The following is a 24,423-nucleotide window of genomic DNA, read 5'->3' on the forward strand; positions in this document are numbered from 1 at the left end:
GATTACCATGCTTCATATCAACTTGTAACCTTATTCACTGCCCCCTCCCCAATTCAGTTCCCTTGACCTTTCAGATCTTGTTACTATTCAGCCTTTCACTGCTTCTTTCAAGCACTCTTGGGGGCATAAAATTGTGCAAAATAAAGGGAAACAAGAAGGTCCTTTTATGTAAAATAGATAGGTAATGTCTAACTGGGCAGAAAGACGAGAAAAGGCAGTTTCTGAAAGAGCCACGTCTCTACTGCACTCCGGGCCCATAGGACTGGGGTCGGCCTTCCACGGGTCTGAGAGAGCACTCTGTCTGCAAGAAGCAGGTGACCACAGCCTACACGCAGAAGACAACACTGCCAAGTGTTTATTTATTCGAAGGGACATTTCTAGGTGCATAAAGAGACGACAAGTTAACGTTGTTAAAAAAAAAAAAAATCAAACATCTGCTAATCAAGTGCTGAGTTTAATGAAAACCATCTAAGACAGAAAAGGAGACATGAGATAACCACAGCGAACCAGGCAGCCAGAGTTGAGTTTCTGCCACAGAACACCGCCCCTCGACTGAAACGCTGGATACCTCCGGAGGGCGTCACCACGGCTGAAGCAGGGAGCTGGAGGTGCTGTCCAGTCAGCAGGACCGTTGGCCAGATGCACTGAACTCAAGGAGGCACGTGGAGATGACGGACTTACAGGTGCAACATCCCAGCTAGAAGGACACGGTTTGGGATCTGTTCTCTGCCGCAAGGGCCAATAACCCTCGGGCAAGTTATCCACTATCCCTAAGCAGCCTCATTTGGGTCCTGTCTGGCTGGACCCTTCTTATTCCAACAGCAAAAAACACTGAAGACAATGAAAACAAGCCCTACAGTCTCACTCTCTCCTTTCCTTCAACCCTTTTGCAAAGGTATCACAAGGGCGACAGTTCTGAGCTCTCAGGAGACAGGGTCATAGATGCTTTTGGAGTTTGAGAGGCATAAAACAGTATCTAGAAATTCCTTTCATCTTATGGCACTGACTTAGTTTGGACCTGATTCCTCCTCGCGTCCCTCCACCCGTGCTCTCTCACCCCCAGAGGGACATACTGCAGCAAACAGCTCTAGCCTTCAATCTGCACTGGGATTTCCCAGCAGAAGAGACTTTGGCCTTTGTCATCCTGAAGTTCCCACTTCACCACCAGTTTTATCTGGAGAAAGAGAAAAACAATAGGGAAAAACTCTTGACATCCTTTAAGCACAGACGCCCAACATTAAAGTCTCTTTAGAATGTTCTTTAATTACTTGGTATTTCTAGAAAATAAACGGCCAGACTGCTCCTGGGTTCTATTTGATTTCCTTTCAAGAATGCAGCTTTTTCTTCATGGAAAAAAGTAATCCCTTTACTTACCCCATTCTTATCAAGATTCATATCTTTTTGTATTTTTGGGTTTTTTGGTGAGGAAGATTGGCCCCGAGTTAACATCCGTGCCAGTCTTCCTCTGTTTTGTATGTGGGTGGTGCCATGGCATGGCTCAGGCGTGGAGTAGGTCCGCACCCAGGATCTGAACCCGCGAAACCGGGCTGCTGAAGCCGAGCACATGGAATTTTAACCACTCGGCCACAGGGCTGGCCCCCAAGATTCATATCTTTAATATAGGCCCATTCCAGCAGGCTCTATCTCACAAGTGTTTGTAGAAAAAGAAGTAGGTATAGCAGGGTCAGTGAGAGGTGAAGGAGGAGGGGTGTGGAGGGGAGAAAGAATGGAAAAAGCTACCTCCCAGCTGTGGAGCTAACAAACTACCGCTCTCTTATCAAGAGATTATTGGAGAAACCAGGATTTTCTGATGACAACGCTATGACAACTTGAAATCTTGAACTCTTGCTAAAATCTTTTAACATTGCACAAGTTTTGGAGTCACAAGACCCGGCTCTAAATCTAGGCTGTAGTAGTTCTTAGTGGCGTGGACTCTGTTCATATTGCATGACATGAAGGCTCAAATTTCTTCATCTGTAAAATAGGGATGACATCACCTCTACAAAGAGATTCGTGAGAATCCAGTAGCATACTGTATATAAAAATGGCACCATTAGAAACAGGCTAACCATTAGGCTACAGACAAGAACAAAGGGGCACAATGGAAAACATCTGCCCTACCTCATGATTCCCACACTCAAACTTATCTCCTTTCCCTTAGGCTTTTGCTGCTTCATCACAGAGATGAAGGACTCCTACTCCAATCTTTTCCTCCTGCTCCCTCTCCTCAGATTTCCCTTTTTTTCCCAAGGAAGATTGGCCCTGAGCTAACATCTGTTGCCGAGCTTCCTCTTTTCTTCTTTTTTTCTCCCCAATGCCCCAGTATGTAGTTGTATACCCTAGTTGTAAGTCCTTCTAGTTTTTCTATGTGGGATGCCGCCACAGCATGGCTTGATGAGCAGTGTGTCGGTCTGCACCCAGGATGCGAACTGGCGAACCCTGGGCCGCTGAAGTGGAGCATGCGAATGCAACCACTATGCCACCAGGCCAGCCCCCAGATTTCTAATCTAGTCACAAGGCCTCCAGTGTCCTTGATAATGTCACTTACAGAGGGGTATTCACTCTTTACTGGCAGTTTATTCACGTAGTTATAGGACTTGTCTTTTTGGATGGGGCAGCTGATTCCACTCTTACAACCATCAGGCTCAGGGATGGGAAAAGGAACGGGGACACCCAACACGATGCCATGCACCACAGCTTTGCTACTTTGAGACTGAGTATCTGCGAGAAAAAACAGAGAGTCAGAGAGTAAAGGAAACAGCCTATTTCCCAACTCTTAAACACAAAATTCAGATATATTCTTAAGCAACAGCACTGCTATGACAGCAGATCATAAAGTCTCTACCCTTTAATTCCTAGGGTCTGTGTCTGTTTGTAGTTATGCTTAGCACCTCTGTGAATGTTACAGAGCAAGCATTCACTCCAAAACTTGAAAAATTACTGAATTATGCAAATAAGAAGTAATCAGTGGGGGTTTCTTCTTCGCTCTTCACACCACCTTGCTCTTCATTGCCTTTCACAGTTTCTCAAGAGAATCAGAGACACCTGGATAAATAACCTTATCCAACAAGGCAACTCATCTTTGGCAGTAAACTTTCTGTTTACTATTTACATCAGCTCTGTCAAAGTGTATTGTACATCTTAAAGAGTTTTAGGAGACTGGCCTCTGAATTCTCAAATAACCCGCCCAAAGTATTCTATTAGCAATCAAGAATAAAATGCAAGGCTATGTGAAAAGAGGGAATAAGGCATCTCCACAGAAATGCCATGGGCTGTAACAGTAGTGAAAGAGGTAACCCTTTAGAAACTGGGTAAGATTAGACAGAGCTACAGTCCCCGCTAACCTCCACTCTCCATCTCACAAGATGGGCAGAAAGAATAAATATAATAAAATGAAGGCAACCAGAGTCACAAGCTGTTAGCTTATTCTGGAGATTCAGAGTATTGACTGTTTCTTTCTGGCTAGGTGCCGGCCAGGTGGCGCAGCGGTTAAGTTCGCACATTCCACTCCAGCAGCCCAGGGTTTGCTGGTTCGGATCCCGGGTGCGGACCTCTGTACCACTTGTCAAGCCGTGCTGTGGCAGGCGTCCCACATATAAAAAAAAAGTAGAGGAAGATAGGCACGGATGTTAGCTAAGGGCCAGGCTTCCTCAGCAAAAAGAGGAGGATTGGTGACAGATGTTAGCTCAGGGCTAATCTTCCAAAAAAAAAAAAACAAAAACAAATCCAAGTGTTTCTGTCTGGGTTGGGGGTTATTTTTGCTTAGAAGGTGCTTTTTTGTTTGGAACAATAGGGGAGTCAGGGTATCATCCAGGAGAAAAACAACTCTAGTACTTAGAGCTGTCTTTAGGCTTAAGAAAAAGAGATGACAGAAACTCTGAGATTTCTTTTTTTTTTAATTGATTAATTTTTTTTTGAGAAAGATTAGCCCTAAGCTAACATCTGCTGCCAATCTTCCTCTTTTTGTTGAGGAAGACTGGCCCTGAGCTAATATCCGTGCCTATCTTCCTCTACTTTATATGTGGGACGCCTGCCACAGTATGGCTTGCCAAGCGGTGCCATGTCTGCACCTGGGATCCGAACTGGCGAACCCCAGGCCACCGAAGCGGAACACGTGAACTTAACCACTGCACCACCGGGCCAGCCCTGAGATTTCTTATTGGATTGCCTAATCTAGTTCCATGGGATAGAAAATGAGGGAAAGATTCAAGGTAGATGCCCTTTCTAGAAATAAAGACTTTGCATTTGTCTAGATCCTGGGGAATCTGAAGGTGATGAACGTAGTATGAGAAAGCAAGAAGTTCCAATAATATTTCTTCAAGTTGAGGAAGATAGCTCAGATTTCTTGAGTGTTTCATGGGTCCCCAATGGGTTCCCTAGAGCTTACAGAAACTAAGTATTAATTGCTCCTGTATTTTCAGGCAAAACACAGACTTAATAGCTGGAAAGCAAATTAAATAACATTTTAGAGGAGTTCCAAAGTCTATAGAATTGGGGTCTGTACTAACACCCTGCAGTCCGTAGCGAAACAGAGTTGACATTCCCATAAAAGCCTGCTGTGTAAAATGGACCAAAATAGGACAGAGGGAAATCAACTTGTCTTCTCTAGCCTGTGAACACATGGAAATCTCCCTGTTTGCTTAAAGGGAGTCTGGCAGCTATGGACTCAGGGGAATAGACATATGTGCACCCAGCATGAGAAAGGTGTCTAAGGGCGTAGCGAATCCTAGCTTTGCACAAGGTGGAAGGGAGGTCACAGATTTCCTGACTGCAATTCCCTCCTCCGCATTCCCATGCTCATGCCAATACTTGGGACTGATGTTATGCTTTAAGATGAATTTGAAGGTAAAGCCACATTTACTCACTACTGGTGAAGGTGACATTGACACTGTAAGACTGTCCTTTGTGCAACTGGCAGGGCTGGGTGCTGCATGGGTTCACATTCACTTCCTTTACAACTCCGACCTGAGAACCTACAAAAGAAAAAGGAATTGGAACAGGAGGGAAAATAAACCACCTCGGCTGCCTCCTACCTAATGGGAAGGTGCTCTGCTCTCCCAATGAGGGTGAGCTCATTCTCCTCTAGCTGTGTCTCCAGGACACTGTTCATGTTTGATAGGTGAAGGGAAATTAAGGAAATTATTAAGTACACATACATAGCCAACCCTCCCTGTTCTACATCCTGGGAGGGCAATGCCCAGGAAAACCATCCCCGTCCCTCCTTCCAGGATTTTAAAGCAGCACATATACTGCTCAAGTCTCTGTGCTACTGTTGCCATTTGGAATCTTGAGACTGGCTGCTCCCAAACTGCTCTCCCCCTCCATCTTTCACTTCTGCCCTGGTGTCTCTCCAAATCAGTGGTCTCCACACTTCGCATACTCCTACTGATGAGAACAATTTTAAGCATGCATCTGCGATATACAGATGTACAGTGTGCTTTGGAAACCTGTGTTCTTCAAAATAAGTGTCTTTAAGGCAGGGTGTGTGTCTTTTTTAAAAAAAATTCAGTCTAAACAAGGATAAAAGTGCCGTTTGTTCACAAAAGAGATGCTTGACCAAAAAAAAGTTAAGTACAAATCTTTTAAAATCCCATTACCTCATCCAGGCCCCTGAAAGCGGACAGGTGAATGGGAGAGGATGCAAGCAAACCGCCTGCTGACACTGCCTTTAACAGGGGAAGCTAAGCTCTGCCATTTGGCCAACATTGCTGCAAGGGAGACGCTGGGACCTGATGCCCGGGCTTGAAATCTCACTGACTCTGTTACTTACTGTGTAACCTCAAGGCAAGATACTTCACCTCTCTGGGGCTAATGAGAGTACCTCCTTCAGAGGGTAGGTGAGCTAACACACACAGAGCTCTTAGATAAGTGTTTGGAACAGACTAATGCTATGTAAGTGTTCACTATTATCATCACGTTGGGATTCAGTCCATGAATTTAATCTAGAATAGCTGCCCTTGGGTGGGTTAGCAAGTTCCCTTTTGACACAAAAGGTGGGCCTCTCACTCCAAATATACTCTGTGGGTAGAAATTATGGATCCAGCGGATACAATGGACTCTTTCTGTCTCAAAAGTCGAATGCACGAAGACAGCAAACTGCAGGGTGAGAGCGCATTATCTGCTTCGCAGTCAGCAGGCAGCTCAGTCCGGCAGGAAATGCACTGAGAAGCTCACGTAGAGGCACGTTGCTTTCTCAGCCCGGGCCTGCTCCTGGGTGGAACAGTTTCATTATATTGACAAACGCTGCTCCAGCTAGGTCTGTAAATAATACCCTGCAGTCCCTTATCCCCCGGCTTGCTTCTCCACCATAGCAAAGTCCTCAAACTATACGCGCAAGAACCTCTTCTCTAAGCACTCTCTTCTACTCCGTCCTATCTTCTGTGGACATCTGGGACTTCAATCAACAACCTGTTGGAAATTAGTGCTTATGCTAAAGCTTTCAACGTCCAGCCTCTGCCTGCTTCTTGCAAGGCTGGGTCACATGACTGAGCAGGAACTCAGTAAACGGTAGTACTTGTAGCTCCTTCATCCAGTTTTTTGCTGACAAGAGGTTCTTGGACTTTCAACGTCGATGGAACAAACCCCTCAGTTCTAACTTGAAAAATTACAAAACTAGTTTGCTTGCCCCATTTCTCACTTGAGGAAATGCCACTCCAGGGGAAAGGAGGCATAAGTGGAACTCAAAAGCCTTTTGATGTGGGTCCCAGGCTTTTACCTTGTATTGCCCAATTCAAAAGTGAAGTGACAATCTGTAACTGAAACCTTCCCTTAAGAAGTTCTTGCCATAAAGTGTATACCGCCTTTTTTCCAAATGAGTAGAACAGTGTCTGGATTTAGTTTCCTTAGTTGTTTTTTTTTTTAAATGTTAATGTTACAGTTGAAACCCAAAGTGGCTCACCAACACCCACTAGCTTCCTACCGTTTGCTAGCTGTGAAAACTTGGGCAAGTTACTCTGTGCCTGCTTCCTCATCTGTAAAATGGACTGTGAGGATTGAATGAGTCATTAAGATTAACACAGTGTGTTCATCCAAGTGTTGGCCACTAAGTTCAATGGAGAAAAAGGTAGTAATTTGAGGTGATGATAGCTCCTTTCAAGTGCCAGTCTCCTGGTTCAGTGGAACAGCATTCGTTACATATTAACAGGCCAAGAGTCTTTATTCCTGAACCAGTCCTGTCCCATAGCCCCCAACTTTGCTTTTGCCTCAAGATGAATTTTGATGACATAGCAGAGAGAGCATTTATTCCCTCATTTACTTTTTCCAACAAATATTTATTGAGCAGTTACTATTACCTGGGCACTGGATATAAAAGAGCAAACTTATTCTGGTTCCTATTCTGCTGTATGACTTTGGGTAAGTTACCTAATATCTCTGGAATTCCATGATTGACTATATGCTCCAAGTTTCCTTCCAGCTCACAAATTTTATAAACTCAGTTTCACGCCCCTTTCATTTATCATTACACCTCTCCACCTTAGAAAAGTTCTGCTCGAACAATTAATTCTATAGACTTGACTAATGGAATTCACAGTTTCTACCCTTCCCCCCACCCCTTGTATTTCCCAACAAAGATTCTAATCACAGCGACAAGAGTGGGTTATGTGTCACAAACTGTGACTAGGAACACGAGTTTTGTAGGCAGGAAAAACTAAGAACCACAAAATTCCATAGCCCAAAGAAAGCGCTAACGGAATAAATCATGAAAAGGGGAATTTAGTTTTGACTTGTCAGCAATGGGAAATGAAAAGGAAACGCAAACGGAGTGGGGAGTGAAAAGTCACCCAAGATAGAAGGCAGAAACAAAAAGAAGTTCTGCTTCCCACCGCTCACCCCCAGCGCTGCACAAGGACCCTCGGCTGTCTGCCTTACAAACTTCAGGAAACTTCAGCAAAAGCCCCACCTCGAGGACAGTCCACGGACCCCAAACACGCATTCCAAGGAAAGACAAAGTTGTGAGGGGTCGGGTTTCACCGAGTCCCCCACCCTAGCCCACTCCAGCCCACTCCACCACGGGTCCGAAGCTGAACCCGGCCCCCCGCGGGATCCGCCCGACCCAGCCCGCGTGTCTCAGCGCGCGGTGCCGGCGGGGGCTGCCGCCGAGGGCGCGGGAACTTGGGCTGGCCCGAGACTCACCGCAGTCCTTGAAATGCACCGGGTTGGCCAGGGCGGAGGCGCCCAGCGCCAGGAGCAGGAACGCGGCGGCCAAGGAACGCATCGCAGCTGAGCAGGCTCCAAACGCGAGGAAGGAAGCCGCGGCCGCCGCGGTCACAAGATAGACTAGCTGGGGCGGGCTCGGGGAGGAGCCCGGTCAGCCGACCCGGCAGCAGCGACCAAGGCCGAGGCCCGCCCGCGCCCCGCCCCTCCCCTCCCCCGGCTCCAGGGAGCCGAGCTCGGCTCGGCCCGGCCCAGACGCCCACTATCCCCGCCCATCTTCTCCGCTCGGCTACCCGCTGGGCTGGGATCCAACTCCGCCCCGCCCCGCCCCTGTCGCCAGCGCTCCGCCTGGGCTTCGTTGGTGCGTCCCTGCTGCCGCAATGGGGGGCACTTCTAGCCAATCAAATCTCTTCTCCTCCAGCGCCACCCAATAGGCGCGCTCGAAGGCGGGGTCTCCGTGGGTCCCGCCTCCCGGGGCCCTGGTGGAGAAGGGGATTGGGGCGACGCGAGGGGCGGGGCTTGGGGAGGAAAATGGCGGCCACCTGGCGGTTATCGCTAACGGCCGCGGCGCTGAGAGCGGTCGCCCCCTGGCCAAGGGGCAGGTACCAAGCCTAGAAAGGCTTCTGGGAGGGGTGTTAGGTTCTGCGCCGCGAGGAGTAAGGGGAAACTAAGGCCGGCGGGGGAGGTGGGGCTTTGGTGTGAGGCTGTCCAGGTGGAGGTCGTCAGGTCAGGCAAGGCTGTCCGGCTGGAGGTCGCCAGGCAACCCTCTGCTCCCGGGCTCATTCTCGTCCCTTGCTCAGCAGGCTCCTCGCGGCCTCCCGCGGACCTCAGGCGCTTCGGGAAGCGTCGTCCTCCAGCCCCGAGGCGGACGAAGGGCAGATCCACCTCACCGAGAGCTGCGTCCAGGTAGGAGGTCGGACGCGGGGGGGCGGTGCCCTGGAGAGGGCCGGGAGTGCGGGGCCTCCCCCGGCCCACCCTTCTTCCTCCCCTTTCCCAGCATTCTTGATCCCCTTTCCTGCATTTCAGAGGCTTCTGGAAATCACCGAAGGGTCAGAATTCCTCAGGCTGGAGGTGGAGGGAGGTGGATGTTCCGGATTCCAATACAAATTTTCACTGGATACAGTTATCAACCCCGACGACAGGCAAGAAGGAAGGGGTGGGTCGTCAGAAAATGTGTGGGAAGTGTCTCCAGTGTAAGGTGCACTTTTATTCCAGATTTAAAAGGTCTGCTAAGGATGCTTACCACATCTTCTTCCACAGTGGGGTACTGTGAAGATTTGTTGTCGTGATTCAAAATAACTAAGTTATAGGAGGAAATTTGGCCTGTCTAAGTCCGTAGGGTAGTTGGTGGAGAGCCAGGCTGGACTAGATTCCAGACCTAAATGTCGAGATTTCCCAGTATTCATTCGGTTGACTCTTTTGCATAAAAGAAAATCAGCACCTGTTAGCGGTAATAAGAGATGCTTCCTCTGTATTTCAGAAAACAGAGAATGTGCATCTCTGGGCTCAGAGGATGTCATATTTTTGGCGTCTGTGATATTCATTAATGCCTTCCTCCTGTCGTTTCAGGGTATTTGAACAGGGTGGGGCAAGAGTGGTGGTGGACTCTGATAGCTTGGCCTTCGTGAAGGGGGCCCAGGTGGACTTCAGCCAAGAACTGATCCGAAGCTCATTTCAAGTGTTGAACAATCCTCAAGCGCAGCAAGGCTGCTCCTGTGGGTCATCCTTCTCTGTCAAACTTTGATGCGATGACTAGGGACCCAGAGCCTGCTACCGTTTGTACCAGTTTGAGGAAACTGGGATTAGTACAATTCTAGAGGTTTTCTTCCAATCATGTTCCTCTCTCAAGGTTATGTCCCTCAATCCAGGAGTGTTTTACCACTGTTGTTTTCAGAATATGAAGCTTTTACTCTTAATTTCTCCTACACAAGTCTAAGGCCAAGCCTCTAGATGCTGTTACCTAAGATTTAATAATTGGTTGAAACCCAGTATATTCTGTCAAGCCTCCAAGGTTCCAAAATTTGGAATTACTTCTCTGACCTTCAGAGCTGGTTGTACATATGTGTAAAGCTATGGATAAAAGCTTCATTTTAGAGAAAGTCATTATGTACTTCTGTTTTGCATCAGGATCACAGATTGGGTAACTTAAACACTGGCTAGTAGGCCAGAGAGGATGAGAAAGGCCAATGAAATGTTCTCTTCTTCACCTTACTCTTCCTGAATGTGCTAGTTGACTTATCCTTATTTTCTATGCAGACTAAGTCCTTTTACCCTCCTTAAAAAGAGATTTTGCTACATTTTAACTGTTAGAACCTATTCTTCATGAATATTTTTGTGGGTTATATATTGATTTGGTGATTTTAAAACTCATACTGAGCACAAGCATAATAGCTTTAGTTGCTCAATAAACCATAACATTGCAGAGTCCCTTCGAATGCGTATATGTAAGTACCTACTGTTAATAGAATTGGAATTTTGTGTTTAGAAAGGGTGGATTTGAGAAAAATCACCTTACTTCGTGGGGAAACCTGAAATGGTAAAAAGAAGTCTCTGTTGGAGGGAGCTGATGTAGAAATTTTAAGACTGCAGGACATAGGGAAATGATAGCATCCAGGGAACAGTGGGTGGTTTGCTTGGAATAAACAGAATAGTAAAACGGGTTTCTGATCTTTTGCAGACCCTTTCTGACCAGATGCCTTCTTCCTGGCAGGCCATAAAAGCCAGCAGATGTTTTCACAAATTTTGCTCACTGCAAATTCATTTAGGAAAACTACACTCTTCCAGTATCAATTGGGAGATTTTTTTGCCTCTCCATTACTTTCGAGGGGAGGTTATCAAGGCCCTGTTTGCTGCAGAATTGGTTTTATCTAACATGTGCAAGCTAGTGAGTACCTGGGGCAGCATGCCCCACCTCTGCTTTAGCAAAACATGAGCATGCAAGAACCAAAGGCAAGGGAGCCCTGAATCTGCTGTATGTTGTTGGTCAAGGCCAGATCTTGTGGAATCACACTCTTCAGCTTTGTGATTGATGGTGACTAGTGACATATAAACTATCTGTGGCCCACCCACCCTGAGTTTCTCTGTGTGGGCGTGTTGACTGATTACAAGGGATTAGGAGAAAACAGGTTCATAAGTAAGAGATTAGGAAGGACTACTAAAGTGGTTGTCCAAGAAGATAGTCTTCCTTCTCTAGCTTTCTTCTGAGAGTTGAGTTCTATTTTGGTCTTTTGTTACAAAGCACCCGAGTGCAGGTTGACATTTGGCAGGAGCATCCTATACAGAGAAGTGGGCAGCACTGGTCGTTATGGTGTAGCCCTCACTTGAACTCTGGACCTGAGCTGATGTCACGCAATAAGCAGGGCCTGACACTGTCCGCTGCAACATTATTATGGTTTTGCATGTTCGTCTCAAAGGCAGGCACCTCCTCTGCTTTCCTGGGTATCTGGCATTGATGTTTATGATTGCTCTTTTAAAATCCCTGTTTGCCATTTCTCCACAGAAGTGCCCCAGGGCTGCTTAAGGGAAGTTTGCTTTAGAAGTTTTAAAATAATTATTGTCTGGCTTTCATTGTAAAATATAGTCAAATATATAAAGAGAGGGAACATTTAAGTAGTCTATGGCCAGCAGCTGTATTTAAAAATATTTTATTTTTTTGAATAGGTAATACATATGGTACAAAACACAGAGACACAAAAGGGGATACAGTGAAAAGTCTCCCAATCCTCTACCCATCCACCCTGTCACCTTCCCCACAAACCACCATTGTTTAAGAATTTACCCCACAGGCATAATCCCGTAGATATAATGTGAAATAACATATGCACAAGAATATTCATTATAGCGTTATTTATAATAGCAAAAGATAGGAAACCACGGAAATGTCCATTAACAGGGGGACTGATTAAATAAGTTATGATTTATCCATTGGATGGAATGGTATACAGTTATAAAATAGAATGAGACAGCTCTCGATGTGCCAGTATGTATTAAGTGAAAAAAGCAAAGTGCAGAACAGCATGGATCATATGCTATTTGTGTTTTTAATACAAGGAACTATGTGTATATACATGAAATGTTTCTGGAAGGGTGGGCAGGAAGGCGAGGGTTGGGAGGAGGGGCAGTGCCAGCAGGGTATATGGAGGAATGGTAAGTTCTCTGCAATAAGGGTGTAAGGTGGAGTGGCAAGGATGAGGTTAGCGGATATCCAATTCTCCTTTCTTGAGACAAATAGCAGCATATGTTGCACTTTGTTATACAGCCTTCCTTTGTACCTCAATCTGTTTTGGCTATCTTATCAAGGCATTTAGAGCCGCTGTTTTTTTCCTTCTTTTTAGGGCTCCATAGCAATTAATTGTTTCTAATCTTTTGCTATTACAGATAACACTATAATAAATAACCTCATACATATGTCATTTCACACTTAGTGAGAATATATCTGAAGGTTAAATTCCTAGAAGTGGAATTACTGATTCAAAGAGTAAGTGCTTTTGTGATTTTGAAAGACATTGTTATATTATCCTCTTCAGAAGTTGTATCAATTTATACTCCTGTCAGCCTATGTATGAGTGCCTTTCTCCAGAAGCTTGCCAACTAGGAGCCTTAACAAACTTTTTGATCTTTGCCAATCTGACAATTTTTTAAAAGTGTCTCAGTGTGGTTTTAACTTGCATTTCTTTTTATTATGAATGAAGTCAGAATATTTTCCTGTGTTCAAGAAGTATATATTTTTGTCTGCTGAAAACACCTCAACTTGTATAGTGACCTAGAGCAAATTATTTAAGCTTTGTCAATTTCTTCATCTGTAAATTAGGAATAAACATAGTAAGTAGGATTGTTGGATGATTAAATGAAATTTGTGTACAGCACTCAACATGGTGCCTGGCACGTAGCAAGCATTCAATAAGTTATGATGTGACGGCTGACAATCAGAGCAGCAGTAGAACAGGACTGATTAAGTTAAGAAAATAGCATTCATCTGCATGTCTTCTGGCACAGAGCCGTGTTCATTTACATTGCCATTCCTCAGAGAAATGCAAAGTCAGAGCTTCCCTTCTCTCAGCAGAGTAAAGAACCTTTTCCCATTTGGACCCAATCATAGGCTATTGGCAGAGCTGGCAAGGGGGTGGGCACGGCCTCATCTCTAATATTTAGACTTAGGCAACATGGTAAGAAATTTGGTTTAAGATGAAATAAAAACAAAAACAGAAGAACCCAGATGTACATTTCTTTATTCCACCGTGGTTCTAAACTCCCAGCTAGCCCAGGTTGGAGAGGGTCTCTACTTGTAAACTCAGAGGGATGCCAGCCATCCTTTTTATGAAGGGGGAGAAGGCAGAGGCTTCTGAGTAGAGAGAAGAAACAACGTGGGCAATCTGGCTTCCCCTAAACAAGACTACACTGTATTTCACAAGCTAGAAAATAGACCTCTTTATTTTTAGCACATCAAACTGGTGTCCACAAAAGGAGAGCCCAGGAGAGATTTGTTTCCTGTAAGAAGCAGTATGTGTTTAACACAGGTCTTCGGAGATGGGCGCCTTGCCTTGTGGCAGCCCATGCTGTGGTGCACAGGAGCTATCGCTGAGTGGATTTTGAATGGTTATTTACCTGAAGCTACTGAATATTTTCTTCAGACTTGCATAAAACCCTGGCTCCCCTTTCTTATCAACTCCCCGTATTTTTCATATTGCCCTCTTGCTGCTTTCTCAGGCTCCTTGCCCCCCTTCATTTGTGTCTCTTACACTCAGCAAGCTAGTAGCAGTCTTGCTTCTCTGAGATGAGGGGATCTTCTGCCTCTCCCTGGGGCCACAGAACTGGCTACAGGATGGGCAAAATCTGGCTCAGACCAGAATGGCTGAGTGGCGGTGATGGTTCTTGGGAGGTGGCATTGGAGTCACTGCCCAAACTTCCTCCAATCCTTTTTCACTCCATAGATTCTGAAGGACCATCCAAGGGCAGATGTAGCCTCTAACCCAGTTGTGGAATCATCAGGATGACACGTGGATCATGGCTGGAAAAGGGTGTCTGCAATGTGAGGCTGGAGGACCTTGCATGTTTGCATAGCTTGAGGGGGTGGATGAGGGCCATCCTTTGGTAAGCATCCCATGGCAAGGCCAGGAGAGATGGCAGACTGGGCCTCATGGCCAGTGGCTGAAGCATTAAAGCATTTGGTGGTGTTTGAGCCAAGCAAGGGCATGGCAGCGTGGTGGCAATGACAGAAGCTCACAGCCAGAGGCTAAGCTGGAAGATGAATAGCAGGCAAGGCTGGCCAGGAGCTGGCTGCAGGGGCCTGCCTGATGTCTTCATGGTGACTTCCCAGCTAGGAAAGCTTCCTCAAGGGCCCCGCCTGTGGCTAGGGCCATTTCCAGGTAGCTGCCCACAGTGATCCCTCACTGCTACTCCTTGGCGATGCAGTGTGGGGGGCCTGCCTCAGCCACATAACCTGGGGAGCAGTGGCAGCGGTAGGAGCCCTCCGTGTTCTCACAGTGACCATGGACACAGAGCGCAGCAGGCCCGTTCAAGTCATCACACTCATTCACATCTAAGAGGAAGGGAAGGAGGAGAGAGCTGTAGGAACATAAGTGCCTCTTGCCTGCTACCTCTGCCCCTCTGTTCACGAAGCCCTGGCCCCCACCCTGCAGTGGAATCCTAGTTATAAGTGCTAGAGGCAGAGGTCACAGCCCCCAAATAAGCAACTCAAGAACACAAAGCAGGTGGTAGTGAGCCCACACTGTGCCCAGGAGAGTGAGCATGCTCTCTTGTCCCTGCTTCTAAGAACCTCCATGGAAAGGGCTATCTAAATACAGCCTTAGACCTTTGGAGCTTTCTTACCACCCAGCCTGGCACCAGACAGCCCCACTAGGGGGCAGCAGTGGATTTTCCAGTTATCCTTAGTTCAGTGGGTATCCCTAAGTGAGCAGTGGGCCAGTCTGACTTTTCCACATGGAGCCATCAGGGCCATCCTGCCCCTCTGCATTGCCACTCTGATTCTAAACTTACCCACACAGGCCATGTGGGCCGTGTCCAGTTGGAAGCCTTCAAAGCAGTCACAGGTGTAGCCCTCCCGCACGCGCACACAGCGGCCGTTCTCACAGCCATTCAGGATGCCGCACTCCTCTGCTTGAAGCCCTTCGAAGCCAGCCTGGTGCTCTGGTGGGAGGGGGTCAGAGAGAGAAGGAAGCTGAGGCTTTGTACCCAACCCTGGGAGCCTCACCCTCTGCTGCAAAGGGCAGCTCCTATTGAACTCTGGGGTGGGAGTGGGGAGAGTCAAAAAACTCTCACAGAAAGATGCTAAAACAAAAGGCAATACTCTTTTAAAAAACTGTGTGTCACTATAGGTGGGGGAGGCCTTTAAATGAAGCCTCCAGCAGGCTGGTATTCACTGCTTCCACAATGTTGGGTTGGGTGTCTCTCTAGTTTTGGTTTTGTTGTGGTTGGTGGTAGGGTGTTTCCTTAAAATCTTTACATATTTTTTTTTTTGTGGGGAGGGGATTGGCAGCAAAAGGGGATTACCCTCATGACACACAGCAAAACTTCTGTGAGATATACCTAACCCTCTTCTCTCTCTAAGTGACCCCCCGCCCCTGGAAAAGACCCCCTCCCTAATCTCAGTGCAGTCTTAATCAGTTTGACACGGTGGCTATGGCTGTGGCAGGTACCACGTCCATCCATCCAAGTCCTGAGTGCTGGGCTCACTGCCACTTACAAACCGAGTCAGCACAGTGGGGCTTTAAAGGGATTAGAAGTCCGTCCTTCTCATTTCAGCTCACTTGGAGAGCAGGTTATTCTGCATACTCTCAGTGGCGTGGAGGGAGAACAACAGACTGGAGTGTACCCGCTGTCTCTTGCTCTCTCAATCCCACAGGGAAGCTTTTGAGGTTGGGACGGTGGCCTGCACTTCTTTGTGTCCCCTGTGCTGGTTTATCAGGGGGAGTTGTGAGGATCTGACTCAGGCATTTTGAGTTGTCCCTTGAGTGACCCGTGAGAGGGCTCAGTGGGTCTTTTCCCTTCCCCGTCCTCACCCTGCTGGCAGTGATCAGCAGGTGGAGGAGACGGAAGTGAAACAGCTTCGGTGCCCACCTCGTCCCCATTTTTGCAGCAACACAGACCTGGATGGCTGGCCACATAGTGGGGCTGGAGTTCTGAGGGCTGCAGGGGAGATTCAAGGACCAGTGTGTGGTCCCCTGGGCGGCTGGCTGTGTTGGGGAAGGGTGGCTCAGGGATGGTGTCCTCGGGGCCCAGGTAGTTGTAGAAGGGGGCCCCATCTGGGCTGTAGAGGCTGTAGTGCAGGTCCTCGGGCCCGGGGCCATACTCATAACCTGGCCGGAAGTGGACCCCGGCCTCCCGCTCTGCTTCAATCCGGGCCACGTTGCACAGCTGAGCATAGACCTCTGTCAGGGAAGAGGGAGAGAGGGAGCTGGGTACAACCCCTGCCAGCTAAAGCCTGCTGTGCTATTTCCCCCAGCTCACTGCCCCTAGGAGAAAGCAGCATGCTAGGACTGGTGACCTCTGAGAGTTCCTGGCAGTGCTTCTCTCCCAATCCCACCCTCTGCCCCACTTTGTCCCCAGATAGCAGGGGTGGAAGACAGGGCCACTACTCTGATGGGCCTACTCCTTTCTAAATCCGCCCTTCCGGGGTGAGGGCATCCCTACCCTTGGGCCCAGCGCAGCTCTGCAGGTGTCTCCCCCTCCCTCCAAGCAGGCACCGGCCGCCCCCTCACCAGAGCTCCTCGGGGGGCACAGAGCACACTGCTGACTCCAGGCCTCGCCATCCTGGCAGCAGCATTCTGTGTAGGTGGTGCGGCGCCCGTGCAGGGGTTGGCTGCACACATAATTGGTGACTTTTTTCCAGCAGATGTCCATGTGGATGTCGTGGTCAGGCAGGTCCTCTGGTGGCACAGGGCACAGAGGCACATGAGCACCCCCAGCCCAGGTCCACGCCCCGCACTGCCCTGCCGCCCCAGGCCCACTGACCTATGGCACTGGTGCTGTTCACACAGCGCTGCTGGCTGAGGTCCAGGGTGAGGGGGGGGCTGCAGAAGCAGTGGAAAGAGCCTTCCGTGTTCACACACTCGCCGTTCTCACAGGCCATGTCCTGGCACTCGTCGTGATCTGCAGTGGCAGGAAGACGGGAGGAACATGTGGGGCAGTGCCAAGGCACCTGCCCACAGACCACCTTTATGGAAGGGGGTTTTCCAGTAACTGATGATGAAGAGGTAGCACCCTGCCTCCCCCTCCCCTGCCCCAGGTCAGCCTGGGAGGCTCCTCCCCAGGGATGCCTTTCCAACAGGTCCCCTTGTGCAATCCCTGACAGCCCCCGAGCTCCCCTCACCTCAGACCTGCCTGCTGCAGTAGGCATCTTCCCCAGGACGGGGAGCTCACAGCAAGAATGGGGCTGGCTGGCAAGGGCTGGGGGAGCACTCAGCCAGGGGCCAGGGAGGTGGGTGGGGAGGGGTGGCGTGTGTCCTCACCCTCGCACTTCCTGTGGGCAGCATTGTAGTGGTAGCCAGGGCTGCACAGGCAGATGTAGCCAGGCACCGTATTGAGGCACCGGCCGTTCTGGCAGAGACCAGGCCCGAACATTGCACACTCGTCGGCATCTGTGGGGGGCAGAGCTGAGGTGAGGGGAAGGTGAGAAGCAGTCTGAGCGCTCCCTAAGGCTAGGGGCTCCAGAGCCAGACTTGCTGGGTTGAGTCCTGACCCTGCCACTTGCTAGTTGGGTGACCTTGGGCAAGTTGCTTCAGTTCTTGCCTCAGTTCCTACCTAACAAATGTGGACACTGCTGCTGAACCTCTTACAGTTGTTGTGAGGATTAAAGGTTAATACACGTAAGGTACCTCAAGTAGTGCTTGGCACACAGCAAGCACTCGAGAAGCTACTTCTGTTTTGCTTATTTCCTTCTCCAGCTTCAGGAGCAGGGCAATGAAGGGCTCGTACCTGAACTACCCACTTTGATATGGGTTCCCCCAAGTTTCTGGCTGTGTAAGCGAGGCCAGGGAGGTAAGCAGCTGTCTCTGGCCTCTGTACAGCAGTACTCCCAGCTCTGTCCCTCTGCCCGGGTTAGTCAAGGCATCATAGTTTGTTCCTGGAAGGTTTAGCCTCGGGGGAGCAGAGAAACTGAGGTGGGGTTGTGGGGACACTCCAGGAGGAGCTCAGGTCAGAACTTCCAGCTAAAAGTCTGCAGGTAGTCGGCCCTGCAGGACAGGAAGGGTGCAAGCGGCTTGGGAGGCTGAGGCTGCATGCAGAGCTTCCCCAGGAGGACCAGGCTGGGCCCACTCAGGTGAGTGGAGTTTGGGGAGGAGGGAGTTACCTGTGTACGTGGTCTGTCCAAACAACCAGGCTCCTTCCACAGGGATGTAGCCTTTACCACTAGGGCAGATCTCGCTGAATTCGACTGTGCAGGGAGGCATCCAAGCTCAGAGAGAGAAGGGCTCTGCCCCCTTCCTCTCTCCCCTTCTTTCAGTGTCACCCTGAAGAGCTGACCCTGAGAGGAGTTGGGACCCTTGGGGCCTTACCTGAGTCCTCAGCCGGGCAGGGGTCACAGGCGTCTCCCCAGCTGGCGCCCTGGGTGCAGCAGCACTCGGCCTGCGTGGTGTTCCGGCCCAGAAGGCTGGAGCAGTGTGGCTGGCTGTTCTGCCCGGAGTAGCATTCCATGCGGGTGGGGCCTGGGAGGTGGTCCCCTGGCGGGGCCTCGGGGATACTCTGACCTATGTGTGATAGATGCCCCTTTTATTGTCTGTTCCTCTCTGGGGCACCCTAGCCTTTGAATGTATTTTTAAAATTTAACATTTATATAGCACTTTGCAGTGTACAAAATGCTTTTACCTATATTGCCTCACTTGATGCTCTCAGCAACCTTATGATGTGGGTATTATTATCATCAGCTCCCTTTTACAGAGGTTAGAGAAGCCAGGTGACTTGCCACAGCCACCAGCTATTAAGTGGCATCACCGGGTGTTGACCCCAGTTCCTCTCTGCAGCATTCCACCCTGTCTTCCTCCACTCTAGTGGGGTGCCCACAGTCCCTGCATACCATGTGCGCAGCCCTCTGCCCATTTCTCTGTCCACACCGTACCCCAGCGCCTCCCACCCGGCCTCATCCTTGGTCCTGCTTTCTTTTCCCCAAGTCAGAGAAGGCCAGCTGAGTCCTAGTCCAGCCTGGGGTGAGAGGCTGAACCCGGCAGCTCTGGGGTGGAGTAGGGAGGGAGAGTCGAGCTTAGCTCAGCTTCAAGGCCTCCCTCAGCCCGAGGGCTCCCTGCCGTTGGACTGAGGGTCCTTCCAAGGTCAATCTGAGATCACTGGGGCTCCCCTAAGTGGCATCAGAGCTTCCTGACCCTCCTGTAGGGTCATCACAGCCCTGTAGCCTCTTGGCTGTTCCCTGGTTTAGAGCAGAGCCCCTTCCTGTCTTGACATTTGCCACACTCAGACTCCTTGCCTCTCCAGACTCCATTCCTAAGCTGCACCCCTGCCCACACTGCCCCGGCCCCCCCCCCCCCCCCCCCCCCAGGCTCCCTCTTGGGCTGGGGCAGTGGAAGCGCTTTGTCAGCCATAGAGTGGTCGTGCATAACAGGGTGGAGTATGGGCTGTGCTCACCTCCAGCAACCCGCGGGCGGCAGTGCCCCTCCTGAGCGTCGTACTCCTCCAGGTCGCTGGCGCAGAGGCACAGAAAGGAGCCCTCCACATTCTCACAGAGCGCCGCCCCACACACGGCCAGCATGAGCTCACACTCATTCACGTCTGCCAGGCAGGAGAACAGGCTCACGGGCAGAGAAGAGGCAGCCCAGGCCCCCTGGCCCTGCCTCCAGCCCAGCGGGCAGATCCTTATTAGATCCCCCAAAAGCAACAGGCTAGGCCTTGGGGGAAGAGCAGAGGTGGCCGAGTTAGCAGGAAGGAGGAACGGATGAACAGAGGACACGGGAAGGGAGAGAAGAAGGGTGGCAGATAAGAGTCACTAAATGGACAAAGAGGAAGGGTTCCTCCCTCTGTGCACATTCTGGAAACGTGCCTCTTGAGACCCTGAGGTCTGTGGAGAAGGGTGGTGCCCTCATTAGTGTGCTTGCTCCCCCTGCTGGTAGAATGTGGCCATGCTTCCTCTGCCGGCCTGGCCAAGGTGCCAGCTGTAGGGTGGAGCTGAATTCTCCCTTCCTCGCCCACTCTATGAGGACCTCTTACAGAGCCGTGTGACCATGAACATTTCAGGAGGAGGGCCCCAGGGCCTCTATCCAGGATGGCCAAGATCTGTGGAGATGGGATAAAGGGCCCAATGGCCTTCGCTGGCCCCGAGCCTGGCTACTCCGCAGGCTTCTCACCAACGCAGTCCCAGCCGGAGGACGAGGTCTCAAAGCCCTGGTCGCAGAGACAGCGGAAGGAGCCATCGGTGTTGTCGCAGAAGCCATGGCTCCCACACACAGTGTCGTTGGCACACTCGTCTATGTCTGTGGGACAGTGGGGACCAGAGTGTAAGGTGCGCTCTCGCTCTCTATTTACTGGCAATACTTATTAATACTTATTAATTTATGAACACCAAGATCTGTGGAAAGTAACTTCTAAACACAGGACAAGAAAACTCTAACATTAACATTCATCTTCAGTTTTTGTGTATAGAAAATATCCAAACTGCAAAAATAGTGTCCTCAGGAGAAAATAGTTTCTAGCTGGTCATGTGAAAAATAGGTGTCCTCAGCCTCTCACCTCCAACAACCCCTCCCTACTCACCAATACAGTCTCCATTCGGGGCCACGTGGAAGCCAGGCTGGCAGCCCAGGACACAGCGGTAGGAGCCAGGACTGTTCTCACACCTCCAGGCCCCACACACCGAGTCTCCGGAGTCCTCACACTCGTCAATATCTGTCCCCAGAGCCATGAGAGGGGACAGAAGTGGCCAGGTCACTGCTCTGGTCCCACCTCTCTGGCATTACAAGGTCATGCCCCACAACCTTTGGGGTCCTTAATCTGTTCCAAATAACTGTGCTCATCTCAACCCCAAAACCTCAAGTTCAGGATCATTTCCCCTGACCCAGGGGGATGAGTGACATTCCCCCTTTCTCCCTACAGCAGACTTTATATTTTATATAAAACCTTCACCACCGTGTATTACTACAGAGAGTAGTCTTCATATATCTCCTTTGCAATTTCAAGATTGTCCATAACTGTCTATTTGTCCTAGCAAAAGACATTGAACCCAGCAGCTGCTTAATAAATGTCTGTTGAATCAATTTGGCTTTAAAAACTAGATTGTGTGCTCTGCTAGCACAAGGATTATGATTGTCTTCATTTTGTCATCCTCAGACAGTCCCTGAGTCAGCAGAGGCTCAGTAATTGCATTATCCGTTGCATGATTAATCTGTGGAAAGAGTTCTGCTTCCCAGAAGCTGCAGTTCCTGGTCCCGGGGAGCTGAGGACCAGGCAGGGGTGGAGATGGGCAGGGGCAGGGCAGAGCCCTGTCTGCTCCCCCTGGCAGAGCCCTTACCCACACACTCCCCGCTCTCTGGGGAGGTCTGGAAGCCAGTATCACACAGACAGTTGAAGGAGCCCTCCGTGTTGACACAGTGCCCTCCCAGACACCGGTCTGTGACTGCACACTCGTCCACATCTAGAATAGAGACGTCTGTCAGCAGACCCAGCCATGAGTCCCCAGGGCTCTGTGCAGCTTCTTCTGGGCCCCGAGGAACCCACAGGAGGGCCAGGGAGTGGCTTGGAGTAGGAAAGGGCTGAAAGATCTGAGAGAGAGTCCAGAGCTGGAAGCCAGAGGCTAGGCTCGGAACTGGGCCTCTGTCAAAGGGTGACACTCAGAGAGTTCTGAGGGTGCATGCCTGCCGTAGACATCATTCAGAGGCCCTGGGGAAAGACTCTTGAGTCCCTCCCTGACACTTGGCTTTCTTTCGTCACTCTCAGCCTCCCATCTTCCCATCCTTGGGTTGGTGAGCATTGTATTTCAGTACTCTAGACATAGCCTCTAGCGCCCCCTGCTGCTGGCAAGTGGACATGGCCAAGCTGGCTTCTTACCTTGGCAGCTGGTGCCCCCGTCTGCGCTGGCAAAGCCGGGAGCGCAGAGACAGAAGAAGGACCCGTGGCTGTTGAGGCACTCGCCGCGGGGTGCACAGTACTCCTCTCGCATGCACTCGTCCACGTCTGCAGGGAGAAGATAGGCAGCGGTACCTTCTGGGGATGTTCCCACCTCCCCACACACTCACTGCCCTAGTCTCCAGTGGGGAGACCTGAGCCACTCACCCTCACACACGGTGCCATTGGCCAGTTGGAAGCCCTGGGGACAGAGGCACTGGTAGGAGCCAGCTGTGTTCTTGCACTCGCCTCCCAGGCAGCTGCTCTGGAGGTCTTCACACTCATCCACATCTGCAGGTCACACAGGGAGGAAGGCAGCCGATGGCAGTAACTCCCAAGGGCAAGAACCAATGCGGAGGTCTCCAGAGGGCCTGTCACCTGCCTGAGGAGACTGGACCCATGGGGCATCATCCCCTTACAAAGCCGCACAGCTGAGAGGAGCTGGTGAGGGAGACTCTGGGGAGCAGAGTGACTGCAGCTCCCTGCACTTCTGCCCCAGCCCAGCAGGCTCCCCCTGCCTCTGGCTGGGCTTCTGCAGCTGCCCGCACAATGCCCACCTTAGGGACACTCAGCCTCTCCCAGCAACCCTGGTCTAGAGTGGCCAAACTTTGCTTCCCTTGTCATGGCTGAGATGGCTTAGATTTTACTGAGAAGCAATGGGAAAACAAATGAGAAATAAACCAAGGAAACAGATTCAGAGAACCTGAGAAGGTAACAGAAATTAGATTCTTCAGATTGGTCTACAGGTTACCTGGTACAGGCCAATGCTTTTCAAACTACAGTCTCAGCACGCACATGTATGAGGAACCCTCGGGGAGTTTGTTAGAAAACAGATCTGTAGGCCCCCAGCAGAGCTGATTTAACAGGTCTGAGACAAGGCCCAGGACGCTGCACGTTGAACAAACTCCCCCAGCAATGCTGACACACACTGAAGCTTGTAAGCCAGTGGCTCACTGGCCCCCTAGACCCAGGTCTGCAGTCACCTTTCTGACTCCTGTTGGAGGAGGGATGAGAATAGGTATCCCCAGTGGGCCCGCCATCCGAGATGGACAGAAGGGCCCCCGGTCTAAAACAGCCCCTGGTGGGTCCTGGTCACTCCCTTTTCTGAGGGTGATGGGTTAGCCATGCTCTCCTCCCCCGTGGGGCGCTCTCACCTTCACAGGTATGGCCCAGGGGGCTGGGCTGGTAGCCCTCCTCGCAGTCCTTGCAGGAGAAGGAGCCAGCAGTGTTGGTACAGATTCCTGAGGGGCAGACTCCCGGAAAGGCACACTCGTCTAGGTCTGGGGCAGACAGCCAGCCAGTTACCCAGGGCCTGGGAGGGCTCCCTCCACGTGATGAGGCAGGAGCCTCCCCATACCTTTGGCCTCCCTCCCTGAGCTGGTAGGATTCTCTCTGGGCCCCTGGGGAAGGGCAGGCCCTGGCTCTGGGCCTTCGATAGGGCAACCCCAGCACCCTCTCCCTAGAATGCTCCTGGGCAGCTCTACCATCCGCTTCCCTCTGGGCTCTGTGACTCCCTTTTCCTCCTGTCCTCACCTCCAAACTTGAGGGTTCTTTGGGAAGTAAGAAGGCCTATATTCTCAGTTCCCCTCTGCCAACCCCCTTCCCAGTGTCACCTTCACAGGCAGTGCCGTCTTCATTCACCCAGTACCCGCTCTCGCAGGCTGAGCAGGAGAAGGAGCCCTCAGTGTTGAGGCAGAGGCCTGCAGGGCACGAGGCCCGGCTGGCACACTCGTCGACATCTGAAACAGGCCATTGAGTTCTGTGTGGGATTCTGCAGGACAGACATGGCAGGATAGCCAGAGACTGACAGGAGGGCAGGTAGGGGAAAGGACAGGTCTTGGCTGTGTTGGGTCAGTATGGTTAGGGATGCAGGACTACAGGTGGATTAGGAGTGTGTGTGCAGAGGGAAGGAGCTGTGGGCTGATTTGCTTGTGGAGGAAGGTGCTTCAGCATCTAGTACCTTGGCAGCCCTTCTCATCTGAGGTGACCTCGTAGCCCTGCTCACAAGAGCATCTAAAGGAGCCCTCCAGGTTGATGCACTTTCCATGGGTGCAGACCCCGGGGGTCAGACACTCATTCACATCTGTGGGAGAGAAGTCCAAGAGGGCAGGCTGGCCTCCTCTCCTTCATGCAGCCCCCATTGTCAGGCTTAGAGCATCTCAATTATGAGGCCAGGGAATCAGCATTCAGAGGAGCAATAGGCCACCTTGG

The 24,423-nt window shown here is 50.5% G+C and overlaps 3 protein-coding genes across 13 annotated transcripts in view; 1 reads left to right on the plus strand and 2 right to left on the minus strand.

Moving 5' to 3' along the window:
* Positions 1-435: 435 nt before the first annotated feature.
* NPC2 (NPC intracellular cholesterol transporter 2) lies at positions 436-8,528 on the minus strand. 2 transcript variants are annotated; one of them, XM_070593923.1, is made up of 5 exons: positions 8,134-8,528; positions 4,866-4,973; positions 2,549-2,721; positions 1,074-1,174; positions 436-697 (listed from the first exon to the last, which is right to left on the minus strand). In XM_070593923.1, the coding sequence occupies exons 1-4, from the start codon at positions 8,213-8,215 to the stop codon at positions 1,088-1,090; spliced, it is 450 nt and encodes a 149-aa protein (XP_070450024.1). In that variant the 5' UTR covers positions 8,216-8,528; the 3' UTR covers positions 436-697; positions 1,074-1,087. The 2 variants fall into 2 exon arrangements, with proteins under 2 accessions (XP_070450024.1, XP_070450025.1); XM_070593924.1 differs by having other exon boundaries at positions 1,058-1,174; positions 8,134-8,428.
* A 111-nt stretch (positions 8,529-8,639) lies between these two features.
* Positions 8,640-13,364, plus strand: ISCA2 (iron-sulfur cluster assembly 2). Of its 5 annotated transcripts, none has more exons than XM_070593919.1 (5): positions 8,660-8,756; positions 8,955-9,060; positions 9,181-9,296; positions 9,724-9,869; positions 10,832-13,364. In XM_070593919.1, the coding sequence occupies exons 1-5, from the start codon at positions 8,686-8,688 to the stop codon at positions 10,840-10,842; spliced, it is 450 nt and encodes a 149-aa protein (XP_070450020.1). In that variant the 5' UTR covers positions 8,660-8,685; the 3' UTR covers positions 10,843-13,364. The 5 variants fall into 5 exon arrangements, with proteins under 5 accessions (XP_008514656.1, XP_070450020.1, XP_070450022.1 ...); XM_070593920.1 differs by having other exon boundaries at positions 8,665-8,756; positions 8,958-9,060; XM_008516434.2 differs by lacking the exon at positions 10,832-13,364 and having other exon boundaries at positions 8,640-8,756; positions 9,724-10,814.
* The window catches only part of LTBP2 (latent transforming growth factor beta binding protein 2), a 100,837-nt gene continuing 88,196 nt past the window's right edge, over positions 11,783-24,423 (minus strand). For 2 of the 6 annotated variants that reach the window (XM_070593913.1, XM_070593918.1), the window contains exons 20-36: positions 24,173-24,295; positions 23,826-23,951; positions 23,367-23,492; positions 22,381-22,503; positions 22,156-22,281; positions 21,620-21,742; positions 20,866-20,997; positions 20,460-20,585; positions 19,744-19,887; positions 18,666-18,857; positions 18,461-18,544; positions 17,622-17,750; positions 17,125-17,262; positions 16,872-17,039; positions 16,173-16,541; positions 15,151-15,300; positions 11,783-14,692 (exon numbers count right to left, since the gene is read on the minus strand). In XM_070593913.1, coding sequence (XP_070450014.1) covers positions 14,547-14,692; positions 15,151-15,300; positions 16,173-16,541; positions 16,872-17,039; positions 17,125-17,262; positions 17,622-17,750; positions 18,461-18,544; positions 18,666-18,857; positions 19,744-19,887; positions 20,460-20,585; positions 20,866-20,997; positions 21,620-21,742; positions 22,156-22,281; positions 22,381-22,503; positions 23,367-23,492; positions 23,826-23,951; positions 24,173-24,295 — 2,525 coding nt within the window. In that variant the 3' untranslated portion in view covers positions 11,783-14,546. The remainder of the gene's footprint in view (positions 14,693-15,150; positions 15,301-16,172; positions 16,542-16,871; positions 17,040-17,124; positions 17,263-17,621; positions 17,751-18,460; positions 18,545-18,665; positions 18,858-19,743; positions 19,888-20,459; positions 20,586-20,865; positions 20,998-21,619; positions 21,743-22,155; positions 22,282-22,380; positions 22,504-23,366; positions 23,493-23,825; positions 23,952-24,172; positions 24,296-24,423) is intronic. The other 4 variants (XR_011532946.1, XM_070593914.1, XM_070593917.1 and 1 more) reach the window with 4 other exon arrangements.

Source organism: Equus przewalskii, chromosome 25 (assembly GCF_037783145.1).
Source record: "Equus przewalskii isolate Varuska chromosome 25, EquPr2, whole genome shotgun sequence".
NCBI classification, from domain to species: Eukaryota; Metazoa; Chordata; class Mammalia; order Perissodactyla; family Equidae; genus Equus; species Equus przewalskii.